Below are 25947 nucleotides of genomic sequence, written 5' to 3' on the forward strand. Positions count from 1 at the left end.
GAGAGGAGGAAACCCACCTCACTACCCTTCCGCCAGAAAAATGTTCCCTTTCCTCCACACCCACCCCGCGCGCCCGCATCGCTTTCGATGGGCGTTCGTTATTTTATAATATGCTTAACAAAATACTCCACGCCACTCCGCTGGGAGCAGAGGTTGGCCCACAAAACAGGGTGTCACCCCGTCGGGGATGGAATGGATGTCGTTTCGTGGAAAAATTGCGATACGCGCTGTGGGCCGACATTGATTCGGCCACCCCGAACTCCACCCGGCCCCTCTGGTGGGCCGGGCCCGGCTTCGATACTCAAGCACCGTCGAGTAGCGTCGTAATCGGAATCTTTTGCGCTGTCTCATGGTCATGCCGGAGACCATTTATCAATTCACCAACCTCACCACCACCACCACAGTGAAACAAAAACCCTCTCAGCGAATCAGACGCTCGGGTGCTCCGTCATCGACCCGGTTTTTCTTTCCCATTTATTGCCATTGCTAAAAGGCTAGAGCACATTTTCTATCAAAGCATAACAAACTGGACCACTTGCCGGGGGGCCGGTTCTCTGTCACTGTCACTCGTTTTTCGCATATGAAAGCTTCGCAAAGCTTCGAGCGCTGGGTGGTATTTGTTCTTCCGTGCCGTCCACGGTCGTCGGTCAGCCCCTCTAACTCTGGCGCTGACCATGAGCAACAGCTTGCCTTAGGAGTTGGGCGTGCTGTAAAGCAATCAAGCGCAAATCATAGGCTTGATCGTTATAAGTGGACCAAAAAAAAACGAAGAGTTGGAGGAAATGAAGAATGCTGGACAGCAAGGGTGGGAGAAAACAGTAAGAAAAACAAAGCGATATAATAACGAGTGAAAACTACATTTCCATCAGCAACTGTTGCCCGGCGGATGGGAATATGTACCATGGGGTTAACCCTTCGGATCGGAGCGGAGAAGAAGAAGAAGCCGGCACCATTTGAAGTATAAAAGCATCATTGTTTTCCGAGGGAGGAAGCTAATGGTTTGCTTGTGTTGGATATAGGAACAATGTTTGACTTTCGCAAAAACCAAACAATGATTACAATGTTTAAACTGCTTCGCTTTTTCGGAGTTTCGAAGAAAAGCTGGAAGAGCTTATATAAATAACTTTAATTAAATTTATTTTGAAAGCTTTAAAACTGATGTTACTGATCACGTATTATCAGTAAAGATGGTGGCTAGGTGGATGTCTTATAAAAGACAGATCTCGTGATGAAAGCATGGATCTTAATGCATGTAACGATTGTTTGCTATAGTATGGCTTTTCCCGAAAAAAGTTGCAGCAATATATCCAAAATGTTCATATCAAGAATGGATATTACGAAACTGGTGTTGTGCATTATTAATTTTCAGACAAAAAAACATTCAAGCACATCTTAAATGACGAGTTTTTCGTACTATTAATGGATTGTCACAAGACTCAAAAACCTCTGAAGACTCTTGAGAATGTAAAGATTCATGTTTAGATATTAATGAATCTTCATTCAAACTTTATGGCCAGCCAACATTAGCCATTGTATGTGAAAATATACTTTAATATACAAAATTTATTGTACTATTAATAGCATATTGAAACAATGTTTATGACTGTTATAAAATGATATAACATCTCTTCAACATACTAAAACCTACATTTGTAGCTCTTTAGTCAACATTTAGGCAACGCACAGTAGAAAGGGTTATATGTAAAGCGTTATACTACTTCTATCCCCCCATAACTCCCCCTAAGTTGGAATGTGCGTCCCCCCAAAAGCACAAGAACCTCAAAAGGGGGTGAAATGTGTTCAGCCAGTTCTTCGTACGGCAAGGGTTGATTTTAACGAAGTTTTAATAGAACGTGCGGCACCACGACGACCGTGCCACCGTCACATAATAATGCTGATAAACGTCACGCAGCCTTACGCCACGCAATACGGGAAAAACCCCCAGGCTACCGGTACCAGGGAAGCCAGAGGGTAGAATTGGGAATGGAAATAAAACCTGAACATGTAATTGCTTCGAAATTGCGTGATAAGCCATCGGGTAGAACCCAATATCGCGCTTCAGACATGCGTGCGTTCCGTGAGCGATGGTCGTCGAATGGTCGGACAAGGGGAGGGGAGGGGAGATGGAAAAAGGAAAGGAACCGAAAGGACGCACGTCCGATGGGCTAGCATTAATGGATGATGACGTTCGTCTTCGTTGGCTGAACATTTGAAAAACCCCTAACGCTTAACGAAGGAAGGACGCCACAACTTCCCTTGAACCATCGGGTGAATCGGGTTGTCGGGGAGTTGTTGGGGACCAAACCCATGCCCAAGCGTTCCGGCGCGAGTTTATCGATCCTCGAGCTTTACTCTACCATTCGGCATGAGTAAGCTGTCAAACGACGGCGGAGTCAAAGCGTCCGTCCCGTCCAATGACATCATCCAGCGCCCGGTGATGGTAAAGTTCATTTTATTTCGACTAATTTTCGGCAGACACTCGCAAATCGACATTCGATTGAGTGAAGTGTAAATAGTGTAACGCGGCGGACAAACAATCGCAACGAACGGATGGCGAAAAATAAACGAAACTATCATCCGAAACACGCCAAATCTGCACAACGATGGGAAAAGACGGGCGAGATCTTACCGACACTTTCACACCTTGGGTTTTCCACGCTCCCCGTTTTGACCAGTTTTGCCAACGAGCTATTATTAGTCCAGGTTACTTTCTTCACACTCGGCATGAGGAAAATGGTATAATAATAAAAAAAAATAATATCATTCTCTGTCCCCCACTGCCCACACTCCGCCTCCCCTCCGCCAGACACACAATAACCAGCGCTATTGCTTGCAAGCAGATGACCATTGTCGCTTTCATTATCCAATTTCGCGCTTCGCCGACCATTACTTGCCGCTATCGCCCGGCAGGAGATGGTACATTTTCATGAAATTAACCGTCCGCGAGTCCTTGGGCAACCGCTGGTCCCTTCGAAAGGCGAAGAGAGGAGGTGGGATGGGGTGTTTCCCTTCATCAAAACCCCTCCACCACCCAGTGGCACCCCCTAGAGCAGTTAACCAATTATCTTGCCTTGGTAAAACCCTCATGGAACGGCACTAGCCACGGGCCACACTCACTGTTCTGAGTCACTGTCGATGATGGTGTCTTGTTGTGTGTGTGTGTGTGAGTTTTTCCTTTTTTCTCATCACCACCCACACAGTGTTTGCTTGAAGTCCGGGCCGGTTCTAACCGGTATCCGCCATTGAAAGGTTCACTCCATCTTTTTGGCCCGATAGCAATTCCAGTTAGCCTCCCACCCCGCACCCCCATTCCGTGTAAGGTTAATTCACCCCAAAATCCACCAATGACATGCTCGCGGGATGGTAAAAAGCTTCCCCTCCCGAAAGCACAAAACATAAAATAATATCGTGCGAAAAGTGGATTGAAATAAAATGCCCAAATTTTACATCCCTCCGCAATCCCCATTTTCCATTGCTACCACCAACGAAAAGGGGTCGAGTTTTACACTTCACCATCGTTTGAAAATAATAGTCACTTTTTACTAGAAAAAAAACCTTCATGACATGATGGAAAAGCGAAAAGAGAGGAAGACAGAGAGAGAGAAAGTGGGAAGAAGACAAGTGACGCTTTCTTGCCTTAAACACTGGAAAAGCTTAACGCCTAGCTTCCATGTTGATCGTTTCGTTGATAGGAAAAATAGAAAATGGCGGCTACGTTTTCACTACACGCGTTTGCGTTCGGTTGGTGATTATTTATTCATGGCTAGGAGAAAAAAAAACCGGGACAGTGAAACCCGCTATGCGCCTTCCACAAACGGAAGAAACATTTGCTCGATTTTGTGGATGTATATATATAATCCAAGAATCCAGCTGTCACCCCGCTAAAACTGAAAAATGTGGTGGGGAAACAGGACAGCTAGCAAAAGTTGTTTTCCCGTCTTCTCGCTTTGTATGGATTTTTTTCTTTTTTTTAATGCGACAAAACAAAACATAATACACTGCCAGGACTGGGGACGGCTTTTGGTGGGTTGGGGAGAGGGAAAAACCAGGGCGAAGAGGGAATACATTATTAACGGTTGATTTGGTTTAGGTTTAGGTTTATCGATAAAAATGGGTGAGAACGAACAACCAAAAAAAAAAAACAAAAAAACAAACGGAGCCAAAATGTCACCCAACCGGAACAAACGTTTGTAATTCTCGCGCACGGTTGTGGCAATTCCAAATGGACTGAAAGTCAAATTTTCCACTACCACCAGTATGGATGGGTGCGGACGGTTCGGTGGGATACAGTGGATCAGGTTCAGGGTTTTCGGGTTTATATTTAGTTTGCACGACGCAAACACATCAAAATCCATGTCCTGCGGTGGATTATGAGTCGAACCCGATCCAAACCAACAACAGGCCTGGGCCGGGGGGCGACAAGGGAGGAGGGGTGGGGGAGGGACGGGGGACACCACAAAGGGCAAGGGCTTAAAATAGGATTAAATTTCATTTCATGCGCCAAATAACGTGGGAGCATGGATTTTCATCAACTCCGTAAACCGGAGACCGGTGACGCATGGTTTGCGATCGTCGGAGCGGGTTTTTGATGGCTGCGAAACGCAATCGAAACATAGAAACACAAATGGCCAAACAAAAGAAGATAACAGAAAAAAAAAAACAAAACAAAAAACAAAAACAAACATAAAGAATCATTCGTAAGCGACGAGAAAAATGGATGGAAAAACTTTTAACGCAGCTGGATCAATATTACCGGCAAGATTATTTCAATTATATCGAGCGAGCTTTCCCCGGTGTTTCGGGGTACCACCAGGCGTCTCCACCGTCTTAGCTTTAGGGCAGGAAAGTTGTGAAATGTGTTGCTGTTTAAAGACACACTTTCTTACATAATCACCGTGCTTGAGAAGTTGTGGCAAAAGCGGCACTTTTTGTCAAGAACCGGTACAGAAGAAAGAAAAAAAGAAAACTTTCACCCCAACAAAGTGCTTGTGCATTGCTTTCGCTTTATCTGTCCACGATCGCGTCATCCACAACCCCGCTTGTGGTGTTGAACGGGATGAACGGCATTGAATGGGAAGGGAAAGCGCAATTCTTCCCCTCTGTCTTATCTCTCCTTCAAATACCCTCACCCCCCAAACGCTCGATCTGTAAACGTCCACACAACGCGTTATGGACCGTCGATTGAATCATCAGTTCTGTTCATTCTTTGGGTCTGTGTGTGTGTGTGTGTGTGTGTGTGAGTGCCTGTGTCTAGAAGTGCACCCACCCAGTTCTTATCGCTTTTTTCCATTTCGTTTCACTTTTTTTTTCGTCCACAAACTGTGTTGTTTGCGGAAGCTTTTCATTACTGGCAGATTTTCCAAACCCACCCAACCCCACACCCTGTGCCGGATGATGCTGTTGCGATACCGAATGCTAACCGGGAGCAATGGGTGACTTCAGATATTCGAAGGATGCTTTTCATTTCGCTTACCATTGGCCCGTTATCGTTGTTTGGTGGTGATCTTGGTTTCGGTGTTTTTTTTTTGTTTGTCAGCACCAGAATCGGGACCCGTTTGTTCTCTCCTCCTGGATCTTGGAATGAGAAGCACTGCAAGTGGGTAACGCACTATAAACGGAAGGTTGACACAGGTGGTTCGGAGTGGTACTGGAGGCGAACTTTGTCGACAACGCTTCCTCCGTTTAAAGTAAAGAAGACCAACAACAGCAACACCCAAAAAAAGACAAGAACTCCCAAGGTTTTCTTTCGTCAGCTGTAGGGGGGGGGGGGGGGGGGGGTGGAGTGAAGACGCATGAAGAACTGACTGACGGGGAAACGATCTACTAGCAGAGGGACAGGTAGCATCAGCATTATTATTAGTATGCCAGGCAAACGGAAAACCTCTCCACGGGTCACAAAGAAAATGTTGAAGAAGGATTCTAACAAAAATGTCTCCCCCGTCTTTGTGTGTGTGTGTTTGTGTGCGTTTGAAAGTGTATTTGGCGTGTTTCCGTCAGTTATGATGAAATTTTCTCCCACCATTCTTGGAACAAATGCTTCCGGCTGAAGAAGCTCAACGAGCGAGAGAAAGAGAGAGGGAGAGAACTAAACCTTCTTTTGCACGCACACACTTCACGACCGCGTACCTTCTATGAAGATGGACAAGCTGTCTTTTCCACTTATATGAATCATCCCACCCCCCCCCCCCCCCATTCAGCCTCCCTATTATCCCTCTTCCTTCCCCCAAACGGATGCCATGATTTGTTATTTTCCTTTTCCTTTTTATACGCTCGTTTACGCTCGCACCGTGGCAAGCAACCGTAACCGGAAATGGAACAGTAAGGCGGAGAAATGATATATTTTTAATTTCTAATCCTCTTACAATTTCGGATCCGAGCGAAAGGTGGCAGTCGGGACTTATCCAACCATTTTTCTTCTTCTCCCAATGTGCGTTTCCTTCGCCGTGTCGTCCCTACCTTTCCAATGAATCTCTCAGTCAGCCAAACCCATAAGCTGGCATGCGTTTCGAACGTGGGTTGGAAACTTTATCTTCGTATGTTCTGATGTGTTGGGCTGGGTTTTTTGTGTTACTCCCCACAAATCGTTTCGAGGGGTAGTCAATCGCTTTTGACGACGACGGGTACACGAATGGTACGATAAGTGCAAGCTCGTAACGGCAATCGTTTACCAACAAAGCATAGAATTTGCTTCGATTTCAATCGGGTTTCGCTTTTAAATGTGAACACATAACAAAAAGCTCCCTTCCACACACATGCACAAACACGCACGTCAATCCTCTGAATCACGCGCGAAAGGAATCAGAACAAATCTTTTGCACACCGAGCAAAAGCTCACCGGATCAAACCGATTCACGGGCTTTATTTCTGCTGCATTTTTTGGGGAAGCCTTTTGACTTGTCCCTCCACCGGGAAAGTCACCATTTGACACTGAGGAAAAATCAGTTGGCACCACCATCATCATCGTCGTCATCATCATCTGCCTTATCTTAGGCAAGTCGACTTCCACCGTGACCCGATGGTTGAACGAGCGTATAAAAGTGCTGATTTATTGGACTGTGGGGAAAATAAAATCCAGCTGCGACCTCGACCCCGTACATCGAAGAGAGCGAGAAAAAAAAACCACAGATCCATCCATCCGTTGCTGCAGACCATTCGAACGGATCCGAACGATTGGAGCTATTTTGTGTGTATGAGAGAGTGTTTTTTTGTTCTTCTTCTCCAAGTCACATTTCACACACGACTATTGCGCACCCGTCCGCCCACTTGCGGATGGCTAAACCCGATGTGCACTTGGCAATGAAGGAATCGGGAAGTCAAAAAATCGCTTCACAATTCACATTGGCTTCATGAAAAACAGCTTCCGGCTAATAACCATAAAAAGTCACCTCGATTCACCTCGGTCATCGTTTCGAAAACCAATTTTGAATAACGTTTGCACACTGCTCGTGTGTGGGTATAAGGATGAAGAAAAAACAACGGAGTTCCATTCGTATTGATTAGTGGTTGTTTTAGTTCTCAGTGTCCCATCGATGGGGCAGTAAAAGCAATCCCAAAAACGGGTGGGAAATTTTGCAACCCCCTTTTTCGTATACAAACAGTCGCCTGAAATCTAATCAAAGGTGGCAGTGATTTCTCATCCGCACGTACCGTACGCACTCGATCGCACGGATGACGGTTGGTGTGAGTGTGTGTTTTGATTTTAATGTTGCTAATGTGGGCCCCCCAAAAAACACCCGACTACCCAACGTTCACTGACCCAAAAGCGACGTTTTGTGTCTTCTGGTCGAAGGGCTTTTACCGTGCGGGGATGAAAGGATGAATGGGCCGGTGAAAAAGGGTAGGTAAACGTTCAACTTCCTGGAAGCATCCCGATGGATACACATCCAACATCCGACATCCGATCCGTTCTCGCTTCCGGGCGGGCGCACGCGGTATCATTCGTGGGGATTTTGGGAGAGTAAGGGAACTTTTGGTGGATGATGAAAGAAGGTGGGTAAAAAGGAGGAAGAAGGGAGGAAGGAAAGAAAAAAAACACTACGACAACTGTCACTGTCAACGAACGGTTGCGGTACCCGGTTGCGCGACACCGGATGAGAAGGATGTGTTTCTGAAGGTTGAAGGTCTTGAAGACTGACCGGGCTGCAGCCATGGTTGCCAAATAGGGGTTGCCAGAAGGGTTGCCAGCGGTCGGGGTTCGCAGGTCGGTTGCGTGGGTCGCGTTACCGTGGGTACTTGGAAAGGGGGGGTGGGTGGATGAATGGAGGACTAGGTTCGTCCGTGTTTATAATGTCATTTTCCAAACGAGAGCCAAGTTAACCAACAGCATCCGGCACTGAACAGGGTAAGGGTGGGTCCCTTTTTTTTTTATTTCTCGTTCCGTTCGACCGTGAAAGCGTGCGAGAATGCCACTGGCAACTCTATGGAAACTCCACTCCACTTGCCCTTTTCTCCCGCCTCCCCCCAAATCCGTCTCACCTGCTGCCACACAGCTGCACGTGCGCGACTAATATATTCCGGTTCGGTTGGCGCGGGCCTAAGTAACACACAGTGGCAAAGAGCAAAGCGAAAAACATAACAACGGTAGTAAGCAAAAAAAATGAAAGAAAAAGAAAACCATATCATATAGATGCCACCCGTGAGAGAAGAAAGTGGTGACCAAAAAGGAATAGAGCATGGTCGAAACAAAATGGGAAAACAGCAAAAATGTCTATGCATACACTGAGTGAAAAAGAAAGCACAAAATAAAACCCACACACAAACAGAGAGAGACGGCACCGATGCGCGGACGTTGTATGAATCGCATGTGTGAGGGAGGGCTCACACCAAGGAAACCAAGAGAACCCAGCCGCTCTTACACCAGCAGAGCATCATCACCGGAGCATCTGCGGATGTGTATGGTGGCACTTTGCTGCTTATAATTGGATTACCATTCGCCCTTGGCTATTTGTGGGCGGTGTATGGTGCAACGCCTACACCTACTACCTTCCCATTACGACACCTTACAAACAGGCCACTTCATCTGCCCACCCATCCCATGGCCGAACACCGTTTTGTGTGAAGCTGCACAAAAAAGCCCCAAATTTAACCTCAGATGAAGAGAGCTTTTAAGCATTTTCACGAACCGACGGATCGCAAATCGTAGCAGCCTGTCAGCTAAGGACAAATGGAAAATGGAAGCACTTAGGACGCGTGTGCGTGTTCGTGTATGCGTGTATGTTTGTGTGCATTTGCCGGAAAACTGGCTACTCTGGTTTGATGATGATGATGATGATTTTAATGGTGCTAGGCGAAAAGTGGGTAGTAATTGAAAACGAAGGGGGATGGGGGGCGCAGTGTTGTTCTGGGGTTCGCCTTTTAAGGTGAAGTCGAGCACAAGGTACGTCGAGCACACCGAGAGCAATCATTTATTCAATGAGTAAAGGATTTCCTTTTTCATCTGTATGATTATTTTCAAGTACGTGTATGCTTTCTACAATTACATTTTATGGCTTTATGTCACTTATGTACATACAGCGCGGCGGAAGATAGGGTATTGCTTCTAGACCACTAATACATGAGGAGTGCAGAACCCAGTTATTGTGAAACTATTATAATTATCGTGCATAATGAATTGTGACGACTGCAATCGTTTTTTCTTCCGCGATTGTTTAGGAAAAAATGCTCGTTTTCTTTCGTGTTTTTGTTATCCTGGTCACGGCACCGGCCTTCTTTTGACGGGTGTTTTGGATACGATCCTCGTTTCGTGAAACGTTGCGATCCTTCGAACTGTCATAGCTGTCACAACTATTAGCAGTGGTTTCAACAGAATTATTGTTATAATTATCACTACTGAAGGCATTATTGGAGCGCTTTTATGACAGGTGTGCATTAATAATGAATTGCTCCAGAGCCAGCTCCTACTAGTGATGGGTAATCCGGAGTGTAATCGTGGATTTGCTCCGACTCCGCGTATGAAAAATTGATTGCGACTCCGACTAAAACCCAAAGATGACTCCGGCGAGTCCGGTCGAATCCGGTCGAGTCCGATAAAGTCCGGTCGAGCCCAGTTGAGTCCGAATGGGTACGATGGAGTCCGACTATTCATGGGTGAACTGTAAATTGTTCAGAATTCGAACCTAAACCTCCCTCCCTCCCCCAAACCACCGCTCACTTCTGCCGGAGTCATTCCGACTTCGACTCCAGATGGCGGCGGAGTCGAGCTGAACCGACTCCGGCAAAATTTATAGTTTACCCATCACTAGCTCGTACTAACGCCTTTAACTGATATCGACTTAACGATTCACGAGACAATTCCCAACTAGCTTTGTTGAGCTACTTTTGTCCTATTTATTGCATTTGAATAAAGAAACAACAAAGCGATTTTCTTTTCAAAATTTCATCGTTGATCTAGATCTCAGATGAGCAACAATTATCAAATCGAACCTTGATTGTATTGAGTTTTCCCACAGCCTTTTTTCCCAGAACTGTTGCATTTTTGATTCATCTGCTGTCATGTCGGGAGCACCGCGGTTAATGCGTGATGCAAACATCGAAATCGAAAATTAAAAATTTGTCAATTCACTCCGTAACCAAACATTTCGGGCATTTTCCTTTCCAAAGAAAGGCAGGAAGGCAAGAGAAGACAAGGAAAAAAATCAACAACCCATCACAACGAGCACCATCTGTTATCTGTGTTCCCTTCTGCACCATCATCTTCATCATCATTCTAACGATGATCATCATCATCTTTTACGTTTCTCCCCAAACCCCCCTGCCTCCCCTTCTCTTAACGTAAACAAATCCAATTTGCTCCATCTCAAAAATATCGAATTGAAAAGTTTATCCAGCTGAAGGAAGAAGAAGCTTTCCATTTTATTACTTTTCCCAGCTTTCCCTATCTCCATCGCTTTCGCCGCAAGCCACGCAGTCCCTAGTCACGGTGACAATTACAAGTCTGTCTCGAGTTTGTATGTGTGTACGTGTACGTGTGTGTGTTGTATGTGTGGGAACTTTTGCTCATTCCCACCTCCCCCTCCCAAAAATGGTAAAAGGGAAAGAAAGCAACACATTCTTTCAACTTTTGTACACATGTTGTTGTTTATCTTAGCATATTATTTCGTTTTCGCATCCACACTTTTATCCTTTTTTGCGCTAACTTTTACACACAAAAAACACACACATACACGAGCGGGGTGGAAAAAACGGTTCCGTGGGAAAACACGAAACACACGCCAAACCGAAGCGAAAGAAATCTGATTCCGTTGTGGCGCGTCGCGCCCTCATTATCGCGCCCATTTCTCCCGGGGACGGGTGGCCCGTTGTTAACAACCCCTAATCCCTCTCTCTCACCATTGCAGTGAGACACACCTGCTTTTCCAATAAGAAATAACTCATTTTCATGCATTCGCACCCAACCCAACCATCAGCGAAAGGCCGCCGCCGCCGCCGTTAAAAGTGGTTCGAATGGAACGCCATCCCCAAGTGGGACTTGTTGAGGAAAAGTTTGGTAGGACTTACCGACCATTAAATGACATCCGGCATCCGGCATGAAAACAAGCGGTAGTGATCGTGAGCGGTAAAGGGAGTGAGAGTTGGTTTTCTTTCATTTCTGTTGCCTTTTGTTTGTACGATTTACCCGAAGGATGCGCCTTTCGTGCCGTGCCGTGCCACTTTCCATTGTTTCGCACGATAAGACAACGGCACGGCGTAAAAAAAACGTCACGGCGCTTGCAGCCCAAAATGGTTCGCGTGTAAATACTTGGTGGCTGGCAACTCTGTCAAGGCTGATGAGTGATACGTAGCGTTGGTGCAGGAAACAAAAAGCGGTCGGCAATGGATTCGTTTGCCACCCGTAACGCGTGTCGTAATTTATCCGTCCCATCCGTACACTAAACACTATGTGTGGATAAGAGGATATTGGTACGGATACGGCACACACACAGTACACGTGGTTCTAGTATTTCTCTCTTTTTTTTAGGTGGAGTTTTAAATTGTACGATGGAGTTTAAAACAAAAAAAACCCTTCACCCACAACCGCTTTCGGGCGCAAAGTGTAATAATGGTGCAGGGAAGAAAACTTCAACGAGGCGAGCTCATTAGTCTTGTCACATTTTTCCCCGCGTTGCACTCGGTGTTGTTTACTCGGTTCTGCCGGGTAAAAATTTGTAACGCAGCGTAGAACAACAGGCTGGCCGATGGCTGGCGCGAGCAAAGCACTGGATAGAAGAAAAGTGCTTTTGTTATGCTTAACCCTTCGCTGCGCGCGTCGTCATGCTTTGAGGCGGACCGAAACACAGCGCACCCAACATGATGTTTTGATGTTTTGCTCTTTTGTTATACCTTCCGTGGAACGGAACCTTTTCTTACGTGAATAAGAACAATGCATTGATATGGAATATCAACGAGTACGAGGGTAATAAGATTTACATGTTTCGTAAACAGATGGATGCTTAAGTGAAACATACAAGTACATGTTTTAGACAAGTTTTATTTTTAATAAAAATTCAACGAAAACGCTCTTGGCTGGTTCCCGGCAAAACATTCCAGTTCGGAAAAAGGTCCTTTCGGGGCTTTAATTAAGCTTATTAGACTACTAATAGGACACAAGATGGAAGTGACCTTTTTCAGTTCCTGTTTTCTTTATCAAGTTTTGAGGAATTTCCCATAAAGTTGTTGTTGGTTTTTTTGCTGTGACAACTTCTCAATTTATTGCATAACTTCTTACATTATTCAACCAAACACCATTCAAACTATATATCGTAGATCTCCTCCTCAAAAAAAACCACAAAACAGGACAGCAAAATATGACATTTCAATAAAATGTTTACTTCCCATCACCCTTCTAGGGTTAAAGATCACTTTCAATCCAAAAACTTCCACCAAGAAAGCCACCCCTTTTCCCGCGAAGAAAGGAAAACGAAGACAAATTGGCACCGGAGTTCTTGACGTGGTGGAAAACTCCCGATGGAAATGAAAGTGACAGGCGTGGCACACTAGCGCGTTTCCGCTTGTTCCGTTTGCATTCGTGTGCCGTGCGCGCGTGTCTGTGTTCTCCTGGGAGCTCGTAAAATTCTGCCATTTCATTCCAACACACACACACACACCCGCTTTCTCGTCCATAAAATCGAACCTGTTGACGTTCCCGATGCACTTCCCGGAGTATTATGGGACGTCGTCATCGTCATCGTCAGCCAGTGGGCAACAGTGGACGATCGTTTTGGGGCGGAAATGGAAATAATGCGAAAGGAAATTTGCAATAGCGGGAACCATTATAAAACCGTTTGAGTATTTGTACATGTTTACATGAAGGCAAGTTTGTGTGTGTGCGTGTGTGTGTGTGTATCAGGAACGAACGTCCATTTTGATGGTGGGTTTTGTTTTATAGTGCACTCGCGGCTCCCCCATTTTGCACAATTCAACATTTATTGATGGCTTCCGGTTTTCTTTTACGACGAATGAAGTCATCGTAACGGTAAGGAAAAACCGCCCTGCTTGTTGACTTGGACATCTTTCCGTTACTCATCCGTACTCCACTCGGCTCCGGTTTAAAATGGCCATCCTTTAACCAACCAAGGTAACAAGAAAACTTGCCGCACGATCGTTGCATTATCATTGTGTTTCGAGCCCAAAATTTCGAAGCGTCAAAAAACTCGCTAACACCTTAGCGCCTTTGCGCTAGTATAAAGCAAAGACACACTTGGACACACGTAAATGCAAAAAAGCAGCTGCACTGGCAATCGCTCAAGTAGCTTTCACCACAAACATTGAAGGCGAGCGATTATTGTGAATCTTCTAGCTTGGAAGATCTTTTGCAACTCCATCGTGAGATAGTGAGTTGAAACGTTGTATTGAACGAGTTTCGTTCATTCACCACGAGGAGTTTTAGTGACTCTTTTTTCACTTACTCACTCATGAGTGTAGCCGTGGTGAGTCGAGTTGCAAAGAGAGTAAATACGTGAGTTGAAACGAAATGTGCGAGTTAGTTGAAACAAAAATGTGTTGGAACGAAACGTTTTTCTTTCGTCGGTTATGGGGCCACGAAACAACAACAATTAGTTGAAATAAGTGTCTCTTCACTCAAATCATGCTTTAAATAAAAGAAAAAGTAAAAACTAATAAAAAAGTTCAAAAATTTGAAAATTTCCTTAGCTTTTTTTTGGGAAATTTAGCAAAATTTTATAAATTGATTTATTTTAATGCGAGTTGGTTGCAGTAAGTTTCTTTTCACTTAAATAGTGCTTTAAATTAAAAAAAGAAGAAAAAATCAGAAAAAAAATTAAAAAAAAATTTTAACTCGAAAATTTCATAAGGCTTACCCCTTACGTTTTTTTTGGGAAATTTTGCAAAAAAAAATGAAATTGATTTATTTTAATGCCAATTGGTTGCAATGAGTTTCTTTTCACTCAAATATTGCTTTAAATAAAAAAAAGTGTGAAAAATAATAAAAAATTAAAAAAATACAAAAAAATGAAAATTTCCTAAGGCTCATTTTTGCACCAAGTTTTCCCTATAACTTGGTCGGTATCCAACGGATCACCAATCTTTAACCTGTGGTCGATAGATGGCACCAATGGCTACATTATCTTCTTGAACAGCCATGCGCTCAGATGTCTGTGCCAGAAGTTATTCGAGGAACCAAGTTCCTTACCCTGTTTGAGAAAATGTAAAATTTTCCTCATTTTTGCACCAAGTTTTGCCTAAAACTCGGTCGGTATCCAACGGATCTCCAATCTTTAACCTGTGGTCGATAGATTGCACTAATGGCTACATTTCTTTCTTGGACGGCCATGCCCTCAGATGCCTCTGCCAGAAGGTATTCGAAGAACCAAGTTCCTTACCCTGTTTGAGAAAATGTAAAATTTTCTTCATTTTTGCACCTAGTTTTGCCTATAACTCGGTCGGTATCCAACGGATCTCCAATCTTTAACCTGTGGTCGATAGATGGCACCAATGGCTACATTTTCTTCTTGAACGGCCATGCCCTCAGATGTCCGTGCCAGAAGTTATTCGAGGAACCAAGTTCCTTACCCTGTTTGAGAAAATGTAAAATTTTCTTCATTTTTCACCAATGTAGCAAAATTTATAAATGTGATATATTTTAATGGGAATTTGTTGCAATAAGTTTCTTTTCACTTGAATAGTGCTTTAAATTAAAAAAAGAATAAAAAATCAGAAAAAAAATTAAAAAAAAATTTCAACTCAAAAATTTCATAAGGCTAACCCCTTACGATTTTTTTGGGAAAATTTGCAAAAAAAATTAAATTGTTTTATTTTAATGCCAATGGGTTGCAATGAGTTTCTTTTCACTCAAATAATGCTTGAAATAAAAAAAAAGTGTGAAAAATAATAAAAAATTCAAAAAATACAAAATAAAGAAAATTTCCTAAGGCTCATTTTTGCACCAAGTTTTGCCTATAACTCGGTCGGTATGCAACGGATCTCCAATCTTTAACCTGTGGTCGATAGATGGCATCAATGGCTACATTTTCTTCTTGGACGGCCATGCCCTCAGATGTCTGTATGTCTGTATAGATGTCTCAGATGTTTCTATAAATATGCCAATCTCCTAAGGCTGTATAGCCTTAGGCCTTTTTTTTTTAAGTAATATTGCAAAATTTATAAATGTGATATATTTTAATGCTGCAATAAGTTTCTTTTCACTCAAATAATGCTTTAAAAGAAGAAAAGAATAAAAAATAACAAAAGAATTTAAAAAAAAATTTCAACTCGAAAATTTCATAAGGCTTACCCCTTACGTTTTTTTTGGGAAATTTTGCAAAAAAAATTAAATTGATTTATTTTAATGCCAATAGGTTGCAATGAGTTTCTTTTCACTCAAATATTGCTTTAAATAAAAAAAAAGAATGAAAAACAATAAAATTTTTTTATAAAAGTCTATAAATTTGAAAATCTTAAATCAAAATCAACTGTTGAAATTTTCGTTTCAACTCACGTATTTACTCTTTTTGCAACTCGACTCACCTCGGCTACATGCTTACACTCATAAGTGAGTAAAATGACCGAAACTTAATTTTTACGCTTATGCCGGGTTTTTAAGACTCATTCACTCTGAGTCGACTCACTAAAAAGAGTTGTTATTCTCATCTCTACTATCGACGACTGCAGAGGGTGCAGAAGGCAACCCCTCAAGGGATGGTATCCCGTATCGTGTTGAGTCGGTGGCAACCGTGGCCGATTGCCAAGTAAAGGTTGAGCCTTTTTTATTCTTGGTACTGGTACGGTCCTACGGTCCTCTCAACTTGCGGTTGACTTCTACGGTTGACAGCTTACACACTTTGCCGGCGATGTACTCGTAATGGGGGCGGTGTGACTCTCACGACACGACGACCAGGTTCTTTTTTTGCAGAACGCGACAGTGCCGTTTACGAAAAGACAACACACCCTACCTTCTTTTGGGTGGGGAGGGCAGGGGGATTTAGGTGGTCTTGCCATTTTTTTCTTCTTCTGCCAATGGCAATGGATTGGTTCGCTTGGTACCCAACCAAACAAGGATTAGTCGGATGAACGGACAGCTATGGCGTGTCCTTTCACACACAAGAACACTCCTACACAACCACACACACACACACACACACACGCACGGTTTACTTCAAAAGTGCAGCAGTTAGAAGTGTTTTTCCATTTGTTTTTCTCTCCCTCCCTCTCTCTCTCTCTTTCCCTCTCGCACACATTCATCATCAGTTCTTGCACTTTCTCGCACATGTTCTTCATGTGCTCTGTTTATTCATTGCCACTGGCAGTGATGCTTTTGCTGCTGGAATGCAATACTGCGGCAATGTGCAACATACGGTGAAGGGAGGGGTTGTTGGGGGTTTCCCCCCACATTTTCCACAGCCTCTTAAGCGTCAGTGTCAGAGTGTCGGTCGGTTTGTGTTGGCTTGGATGATCATGGACACCACCCCCTGAGGGTGGCGCACATATGAAGTTGGGGTGCCATAAAAAAAGAAATGAAGCCATCCCTTCTGCCATCTAACCGCAGCTCTCAAACAAAAGTGGACCAGAAAAGAGGGCGCGGGTAAATGCGCGTGTGGAAACATAGTGAAAGAAAGCAACAAAAAAAAGTGCTACAACCTTCAAACAAATCATACCTAACCCCAGCTCATTACTACAAGTGTCATACTGCAAGTTATAGTGCTTTTACGTGTTCAAGACAAGTTCACCGTAATTATCCCACAAGCGATGAGCGGCCTCCCACACCCAACGTGGAGCAGCAGCACTGCCCGAATTTCAGGTTCAGATTTGCATATGTGGAGCTATGTTTATGGGTATGTGTGCATGTACGTTGACTGCTGCTCTGTGGCTCATTTCAAATTCTTTTTCGGTAGATTGAAGCTAAAGCTTGGCCTTTTCAGGCATGGGAATCGATTAACTCCTGCTGTTGCTGGTAGGAAGTTCTTTGAAAATGTAATATCTGAACACACACTGGCGGGCTGGTAAAGTTCCTTCCGAGAAATTTATGCTACAAGGATTATTTAAATTGCACTTGGCAGGAAAAGGATACATCCCGAGGCTCGTCAGATGGTTTTTGGTCCGCATTCCGAACGCTCTAATCAGTTTAACGTTCGAATCGAATGATATGCTCCGAGCATCGGTTTGGATTTTGGTTTTATTTCGCCGTACGAAACAAACAAAAAAAAATGCTTACCCACTTGTCTTTCCACTCACTTTTCCACCATCTAAAGGACTTCACCTCCCTCCTACCTCCCCCCGGGAAAACCCGTTCCATTCGGATGTGGATTATTAAAGGGGTTACATTTATACATTCACAAATTACACTTCGCCTCCCTCAACGCCATTTTGGGTTCGCTTTTCAAACGAATCCCCTTCCCCCCACCCTTCAATCGAACGGCGAGTCAATAAAGTCGAAACCCAAGTGTTCCCCACTACCCAAGAGAACCACTTTCGTCTCTAAACACCGCACACACACACATACACTAAAGTTGAGGCCCTCTTCAACGAATCGATAAATTTGATTCGATTCGAAATGCTCCCCAAATCTCCCCCCTGGCTCCTTCTTGGTTTTCACAACAAACCTCGACGTGATCTGGGCGCGATGGTGTACGAAAACTGGAAGTGGAGCGCGATTATCCCCTTTTTGCTTCGCGCAGGGTTGGAGCGATTCCGTTCTGGAAGGTTGGTGTGTGTGTGTGTGTCGGGGGGAAGGGTTTCTGTGGGGATGGTTTGTGGTGAAGTCGTCGCATGGCAGTTTTATTGATCGGCGTTTTTCGCCTTGTCAAAAAAGTGTCGGCACCGGGTTCGTGTGAATCGCTCGGTTTTGCGCGAGACCCGTAAAAGATCATCCTGCCTAACAAACGGGGTGGCCATTTGGAGACGGCCCGGGTAGGGGTAGGATTTTCAAGTTGATTCTATTAGCACCTCCCGGTTTCTATTGGGTTAATGTGGTACGAAATGCACAAAAACCGGACCTAGGCACGGAAAACGCCACTGTACGACGGATGGATGGGTTTCGAAAACAGATGCAAACTTTGTTAGTGGGTTTCACCCACGGTGATGGGCGGGATGTTTTTTTTTTTTTTGGGGGGTGCAAAAATGGAACGAAATTTCGCAATCCCGCGAATAAATAATTTCATCACAGAAAGCGCACCGTTTTTGGGGGTGGTGCAAAACGAAAAAGGATGGACCTCTGGCCCTGCAAAACTGATTCGTGGAAATTCTTCATTAATTCCAAACGAATTACTACGTAAGAATGATTCCGCACCACCAGTGGTGGTCACCGGGACAAAGTTGTTTTCCACTACCCGGGGAAAGTTGGAAAGCCTTCGTTTTTTTGCCCCATTTTAAATGCCGAAAAGTGCTCATGCTCCTCAACAGCCTACAACTACAGTTGAACAACAACTACAAGAAAAAAAACAGCTGGCGAATTGTGTACTTGCTCTCGGTTGCAATGCAATTACAAGCGTTAAGTGTTTAACTACGAGCCAACACACGGCGTAAACAAGTGCCAAGTTGTTGCACTTCCCCACCCTGTGTACCATCCTCCCCTTCTAGCCCCACTCGGCTCTCTTCCTGCAAAAGGTTTTGGAGTGTAATGTTTCGCGAACCGATGTCGCGCCTCGACTGTGAATAATTAATTAACGTTTCTAACTCGTTCTTCTCTTGCTTCCCTGCTCTGTTTCTTTTGTCGCACCCGCAGGTTAGACGGTTCGCCGGTAAAGCTATGAAATCTGTACACGGTACAGCCCGTACGGACCGTTCGGGGTCCGGGAACGCTTCCGGCGTGGAGTAATGGACGTCTCGGTGGAAAAGCTGTAGCAACAACTTTCAACCCTTGCAAAGCTGCTGGAAAATTAGCAACGTAATAGCGAGTGCTGGTTGGATGCACCTGTCACAGTAGGAAACAGTGGAAGTAGCAAGCAAGTGACACTCTTCATCATCAGCCACGTCTAAAGGGTGCTTGCCGAATGTGGCCCATCAAAGCACATCGATAGAAGTGCCGTGAAGAAAAGTTCTTTAAAAAGCCCCCGGAAGACGACATTTCAAGCACACGGTTTTACATTTACATAAATACACACACACACAGACAGAACAAAAAGAAGCGCACACACACACAAACACACACACAATGTCAAATTAAATTCTCCTGGCGTCGATTAGCGTAACATGCGTGAAGCTTTTCCAAGTCTTCCATTTGATAACATTACCGAAGAGAAGCTACTACTACTACTACTGCTAGCGGCCCGGCCGAGCCCGACGGCGCAGCACGAACCGCACCACGACGACGTACGGCGGCCGGACGAGCTGACGATAATCGGCGAAAAGATAATAATTAATCGTGAGGGTGAAACAATTAAGCAAACATTGGTGGATAACGAGCACGACCAGCCGACGCTCCAGAAGAATGCTGTACTTGATACTGACGACACAGCGCAAAGCCACGCTGGCCATCTGCCAGCAGCAGTCCTTACGGCAGCAACAGCAGCAGCAACGGCGTCGACGACCGCCACGACGTCACCCTCCGTCAGCTCGACGACCCATCAACAGCATCAGCATCATCAGCAGCAGCAGCAGCATCAACAGCAGCACTCGGTGGCGGCATCGGCCACCGCGGCTGCCGCCACCTTCTCCACCACCGCGACCACCTCGATCTCGAGCAGCAGCGGTACAGCGGCCCTAGCGGCGGCTCCCGTACCATTCTCGGGCGAGCTGGAGGAGTTGCAGTACATACTGCACTTTCCCGAGGAGGTTGCGCTTCGCATCACCGACATGGAGTATCAGCTGTTCTACCAGGTACTGCACCCCCTTCCTCCCCTGCCACCCTTTTTTTGGTGGATGGGTGGCTTATTATTCATTTTGCCACACGGTTTATCCAACGGCTTATCCAACGGAGACCGGGGTTTTTGCTAAAGTATATAATCAAGTTTTACCGTCACGCTGTTTCTAGTCCGTTCTGTTCGTTCGTTGCAACTCCCACATAAGACCCCCGCCCCCGACGGCAGATGAATCCCGTATGATGCCGATCTTAGTATTCAGTGGATTCACACTAAAACTCACCATCATCATCATCATCACCATGACCATGGACGATGGAATTGAATTGAATGAAAACCACCATAACCATGACGACCTACAGCAGGCAAAGACTCACCCTGACTTGACTCGGTTCTCGGCACGGCAAAGGGAAAGGTTCGATAGCCTCCGTCAACTTTCCGACCAACGCAGAGGCGGAGGAGTGATTGAAATTCAGTTTAATTTTGAAAACTTTTACTTTCCACCCCCGCCTTTTTTTACAAACTTCCCCCCCCCCCCCCACCCCCCGGCTTACGTCTTGATGTTCGTCCTATTCATTTTCTTCCACCTTTTTCCCAAAAACCCCAAGGTTGGTTTGGGAGGCAAAAAAAAGTTCCATCCCACTTTTCAATGCATAACTTATCTTCCTTCCCTTCCCCTCCCCCGTCGTCGTAATCTCCCATCTTTTCCACCCCCACTCTTGTCCTTTTTTTTTGGGGGATGTTAAAATCTTTTCAACCAAAAAAGGAAAAATACGGAAATCAGTTTTCACACCACTCCCTCACAAAACCCTCGACTCAAAACTCGACTCATTTCGCACGCAGAATATACCTTATTCATGGTCAATTAATGCCTTCCGATTGACTGTGCACGGCTGGGAAACGATTCAAAAGCGCCCACGATGGTCCACGCTGGTGACGCTTTTCTGATGAATTCGTTCGGAAAATGTGCTCATCTCAGCCAGACCATTCATTGGTTGTCGGTGTGGGTTTTTTGATTATAACTACGAGTCGTACGATAAAAAGCCTGGGGAGAGGGGAGAAAACATGAACTCAGGAACTCAGGGTTGTAGCGTGGAGTGGAGTAACAACCGAGTTTTTGACAGCTCACAGCAGCACAAAACAAAAGCCCCCGCACGACTGATGATGACAATCATTTGACAGCGGGTCCGGAACTGGTAGTGGTTGTAAATGAGAAGTAGTAGTTAACTGGGCGTCTCCATTATCGTTGTAGTTGGAAGGAAATTGCTGTCGAGAGCGAAAAAGGAGTGGGACCTTAGTGAGAACAAAAAAAAAAAACCATCCAAATGCAGGAGTGTATTTCGGTAGCTTTTAATCCGTTTTTACGCGTTTCCAGTTTGCTGGAAAGTGAAACTTTTTACTTCAAGCGCATGGATATGTGTAGTGTAAAGTTCTCGTACCGACAAAAATCAACAGGACTAACAACCGACGCTTTTCATTTCACGCACACACACACACACAGACGCGCGCACACACACGACAAACAGCTCAATCATCGTCGTACCGTCACGATAATGACCGGGGAGCAGTGAAAAACTTTTCCTTTGGTTTTGGATTTTTCCACCAACTCAAGGCCCCATTTCGAACCGCAACCGTGTGGTATACCGTTTCCGAGTTCCGAAATTTTTGGTTCTAGCGCTTTGCAATACTTTGCCTGGGCACGTGGCAGCGGTAAAGCGGTCTGTATCGATTACCATCACTCAGTGTAGCTGAGGTACAACCTGGAGCAACATATTGATTCGATGTTTGGAGAATCGCTTTTTTTGTTGCCTACCCTTACCCTTTACTTGGACTGGTCGAGTCTCTGGCAAAGCAACAGGAGCAACATGTTCACCAAAACCGATCGGAACCATCGATCGATATTTCCGGTTGCAGCTAGCACAAAACTTGGTAGAAACACTGATGGGGAGGAAACCATGCTAGAGGATCCAATATTTTCCCAGCTTCGATTTTCTTATCACGTCCGGTCCCAACCAGTGTTCTGCTCATTCATTCGACCACGGAACTCCTCTTCCTGTAAGCCAGCAGCCCGGCAGGAACGTGCTGGTGACCCGGGCACAAAACTCACCCTCATCCAGCAACTCCCCTCCCTCTCCCTTTCCCCTTCTTAGTCGAGAAGAAGTATTTCACTCAAATTAATTATCTTTTCCGATGCGAAAGCAGAAATCTTTTGCTGAGTGTGCTGGGTGTGCTGCGGGATTCTTTCCCAGGCACTGTCCGATCAATTTACGTACGGCGTTGTGTAACGAGAGAGAGACCGCCCACCGAAGCCGATGGGTAAAGAAAAAGCCTAAGAAAAGTTGGACAAGTTAAAAGAGTTTCGGTTACGGTAGCATATATTTCCTTCCCTTCCCCGTTTTGATTTCACCGTAAAGAGCCGGGGCAGCTCATATCAATTGAAGAGTTGAGCACACTTTCCATTCCGCTGCCCCGCAAATAGCGAACTCGAACTTTTGAGGTTCGGGGGGAAAAACTTTCCACCCGAATGCCCGGTTATGGGATTGAATTCTTCGCAGCAAAAAAAATCCCCCCCCTCCCCCTCGAGACAGAAACAACTCCTGCAGGCAAACCCGGTCCCACCATCAAGTGCGAATCGGATCTAATAAATCACAATACTAAATGTGAAACTAATTAGCTTCATTATGTCTCTGATTATCGGATCATCTTTCGAGCAGAGCCAAATGAAGCCGTTTCGCCCCAGAACCGACAACACGAAAAGCGTGTGCAAGAGAGGACGAAAGGGTGGTAGAAGGGCCAACATCCTTTCCAACACCGCTTTCCAATCAATAACTAACGAACGGACGAATCAACCGATACGATGGATGCCCCTAAAAGCCAGCCCCAAACACCAACGATTGTGCGCTTCCAATTCTTCATTTTCCATTTGCCGACCTCCCACAAAAACCCCCTTCGGGCCCGGTCTGCAAAAGGGCGTGTGGATAACCGACCGGGTGCTTGGGAAAAGTTTTATTCGTTTAAATCGTCCTCTCTCCAGCGTTTCCCGCGAGTTCCCTTTTCTTTTCGTGCCCCCTGATGGTGGGACGTGCACGTGGTCGCACCGACTCCAGCGCGGATTGGTTATGCAAAATTGACATGGAAAAGATTCGGTTTCCAGATCATTAATCAGTTTCATCGTTTTCTTCGCTCTGTATGTGTGTGTGCCGTTGTGTGCCGTCTTCGTTACGTTATTGTATTGTATGTATAGGCTTCCCGGTAACGGATCCGGTTCCGGTAAACCATTCCACTGCCAACCATGCTCGGGAAGGCCGATTGAATTGTGTCAACAAAATTATGGACGAGAAATGATCCAACACAGAGCGGTTGGAAGCCGGTTGCGAAACAGTCCCATTATGTGTCCCCTTTCTTCAGCATTCTTTTGGGGGCTGGAAGATTGTCCTAGATTTTTTTTTTCTTACACAACCCCCGAAGTAGGTGGTTAGGAAGGGTGCTACGTTGCGGTAGGATAATAGGACAAGGACGAATAAAAATATGCATCCATATCGGGCAGTGCCGCACCGAATGCTATCGATGGGTGGAAGATAATTTTCTGTTGCATACCCAAAATGGACGATAATCAATTGAATCGGTCGTTAGATAGCAAAACAGTGAAGGCTAGGGGCTAGGGAAAACAGCGGCCCGGAGAGGGACCAGAAGAACCTGTGCACAAAAAAGGGCTTTTGCTTGATTTAATGACCGACGGTGGAGGTCTGGTTTTTGGATAATGCCGAAGGATGATAATAGGATTGGCCTCATAAACGGGGGCACCGAAAATCAATTCAATCACACCCTTTTGTATTAGCTTCCTATTTTCCCGGTCCTTGTCCGTGCTGGCCTACTTATGCGCGGACGATCCGCACCGACAAAAAGGGGACGACTTGAATGCTCTTAAGGCACAGCAGCAGCAGCAACAGCAGCACCAAAACTGTCCCAAACGGCAATTGGATCTGTAACGTTATTTGGCCCCAAAAATAAGGCGACGATTGCTCGCTTAAATTGATTCCAGCTTTTGGGGGACGGGATTCGCACAAAAGCCGCGTATTTCATCACCTTCCTTAGAAAGGGAATTTGTTCCCCCCGGGGGGGCGGTAATAGTTGTTGATACATAAAATCCTCTTAATTTTCATTGAATGAAAATGAGTGAATTCACCTGAAGAGATGTATTCTTTACGGCGACGTTATTTGAAGTAGCGCTAAAACCGCTTTTACAAATACATTAATTAGTTTCGCTGGAAACAATTAATTCAAATTCAAACTTAATTAATTGTACAGAAGTTTTCACCCTAAACGGTACAATTTAAATTGGTACAAATCAATATGGTGGTATCAGATAGTGAAGGAGCTAAGGATCCCTTCCCGGCGGAGTTAAATAAACAAACATAAGTACAACTTTATGATGATATATGACTTTCTCCGACCGTTCTCGGTCAGGGTCGTGACATAATGGTTGTTGAAATTTATTTGTTGCCCCTTGTATGTTTGCGTATGGTTGAAGGAGCTCCAAAAGGGTCAAGAACTGTACGAATAAAGTTCGTACGAATTGGACGTGTTGATAAATTTAGCAATTAAAGTTTGATCACATTAAAGACACATTTAAAAGGGCGTGTTAGGTATGAACATATTTCCACCATTAATTGATGTGATGATTGATGAGCTTAATAGCTCGATGTCTTTTTTTTGGCTTTACAACATACTAAGTCTTAATGTCTTTTAATTCCTCATAAGCAAATAATTTAATATTTGCTACTGATGGTGGACATTACGTCGATTTACTTGAGATTTTATCCTTAACCTGTCGATGTGTTAAATTGTATGCCTAATTCTACAGCCATGGATCCATCACCAACAAAACCGACAAAAAATAGGACCTATTAATGCTTCACTTCACTTAACATCCGCCAAGACGGAATGCACAATCATTGAAAAATTATACCTCAAAGGGCTTCTTAGTTTACCGCGTTCTGTCTTCCGGTCTAAGGTGTTCGGACAAAAACAAAGCAAAAAGCCGGACCCTTTTCGCATTACCCACATCGATCGGTGATGCTATACAGCTTTTTTCCTTAATGAGTGCGTCCCAGCTGAATGTAATTAAAAATTGAAATTATCATCAGCCTGCCATAAATAAAAATCATTTACATTTGGTATCCCTTATTCCTGTTCGCCATCCCCATCCCCGTTACGGGTACAAGGCAAGGTAAATAAACGCAACGGACACAAACCCGGAAGTGGACCGCTGTCAAATGGTGGATGCTGTTCGGCCGCAGTTTAAATTTTACAGCATAATTTATTCATTTTCCCCAAAGCAAAGTGTTACACCCAGTGGCAAAACAGATAAATCATTTTCCCCCATTCGGGGCCAAACTCGCAGAGCACACGTTATCGTAACTTGTGCAAAACTACAATAATAGTGCTCTACGCAACCGTTTTTTAGGGGTCGATTGTTTCGGGTCTCGGTACGAGAGCACATAGGCCCTCCCCTTCACATATTGGGGCCAATCACTTTGTCCAATGAAGCAAAGGCTTACGGCAGTTTATTTTATACTGCTGCACGATGGCGCCACACACCCACACACCCACGTTAGATAAGCGAGGAAGGCTAAATTTCATCGTTTCATTGTTTCGTTAAGCTTTGTCGGAGCCTTTGACTGGAAAACTGCAAGCACGGTTGGGCTTTTTGGGAAAG

General features: G+C 44.8%; 1 protein-coding gene across 12 annotated transcripts in view; it reads left to right on the top strand.

Moving 5' to 3' along the window:
• Window positions 1-25947, top strand: part of LOC125764900 (1-phosphatidylinositol 4,5-bisphosphate phosphodiesterase epsilon-1-like) — a 57956-nt gene that overhangs the window by 18183 nt on the left and 13826 nt on the right. For all 12 annotated transcript variants that reach the window (XM_049429581.1, XM_049429580.1, XM_049429579.1 and 9 more), the window contains exon 3: window positions 19154-20247. In XM_049429581.1, coding sequence (XP_049285538.1) covers window positions 19621-20247 — 627 coding nt within the window. In that variant the 5' untranslated portion in view covers window positions 19154-19620. The remainder of the gene's footprint in view (window positions 1-19153; window positions 20248-25947) is intronic.

This window comes from Anopheles funestus, chromosome 2RL (assembly GCF_943734845.2).
Source record: "Anopheles funestus chromosome 2RL, idAnoFuneDA-416_04, whole genome shotgun sequence".
Lineage (NCBI taxonomy): Eukaryota > Metazoa > Arthropoda > Insecta > Diptera > Culicidae > Anopheles > Anopheles funestus.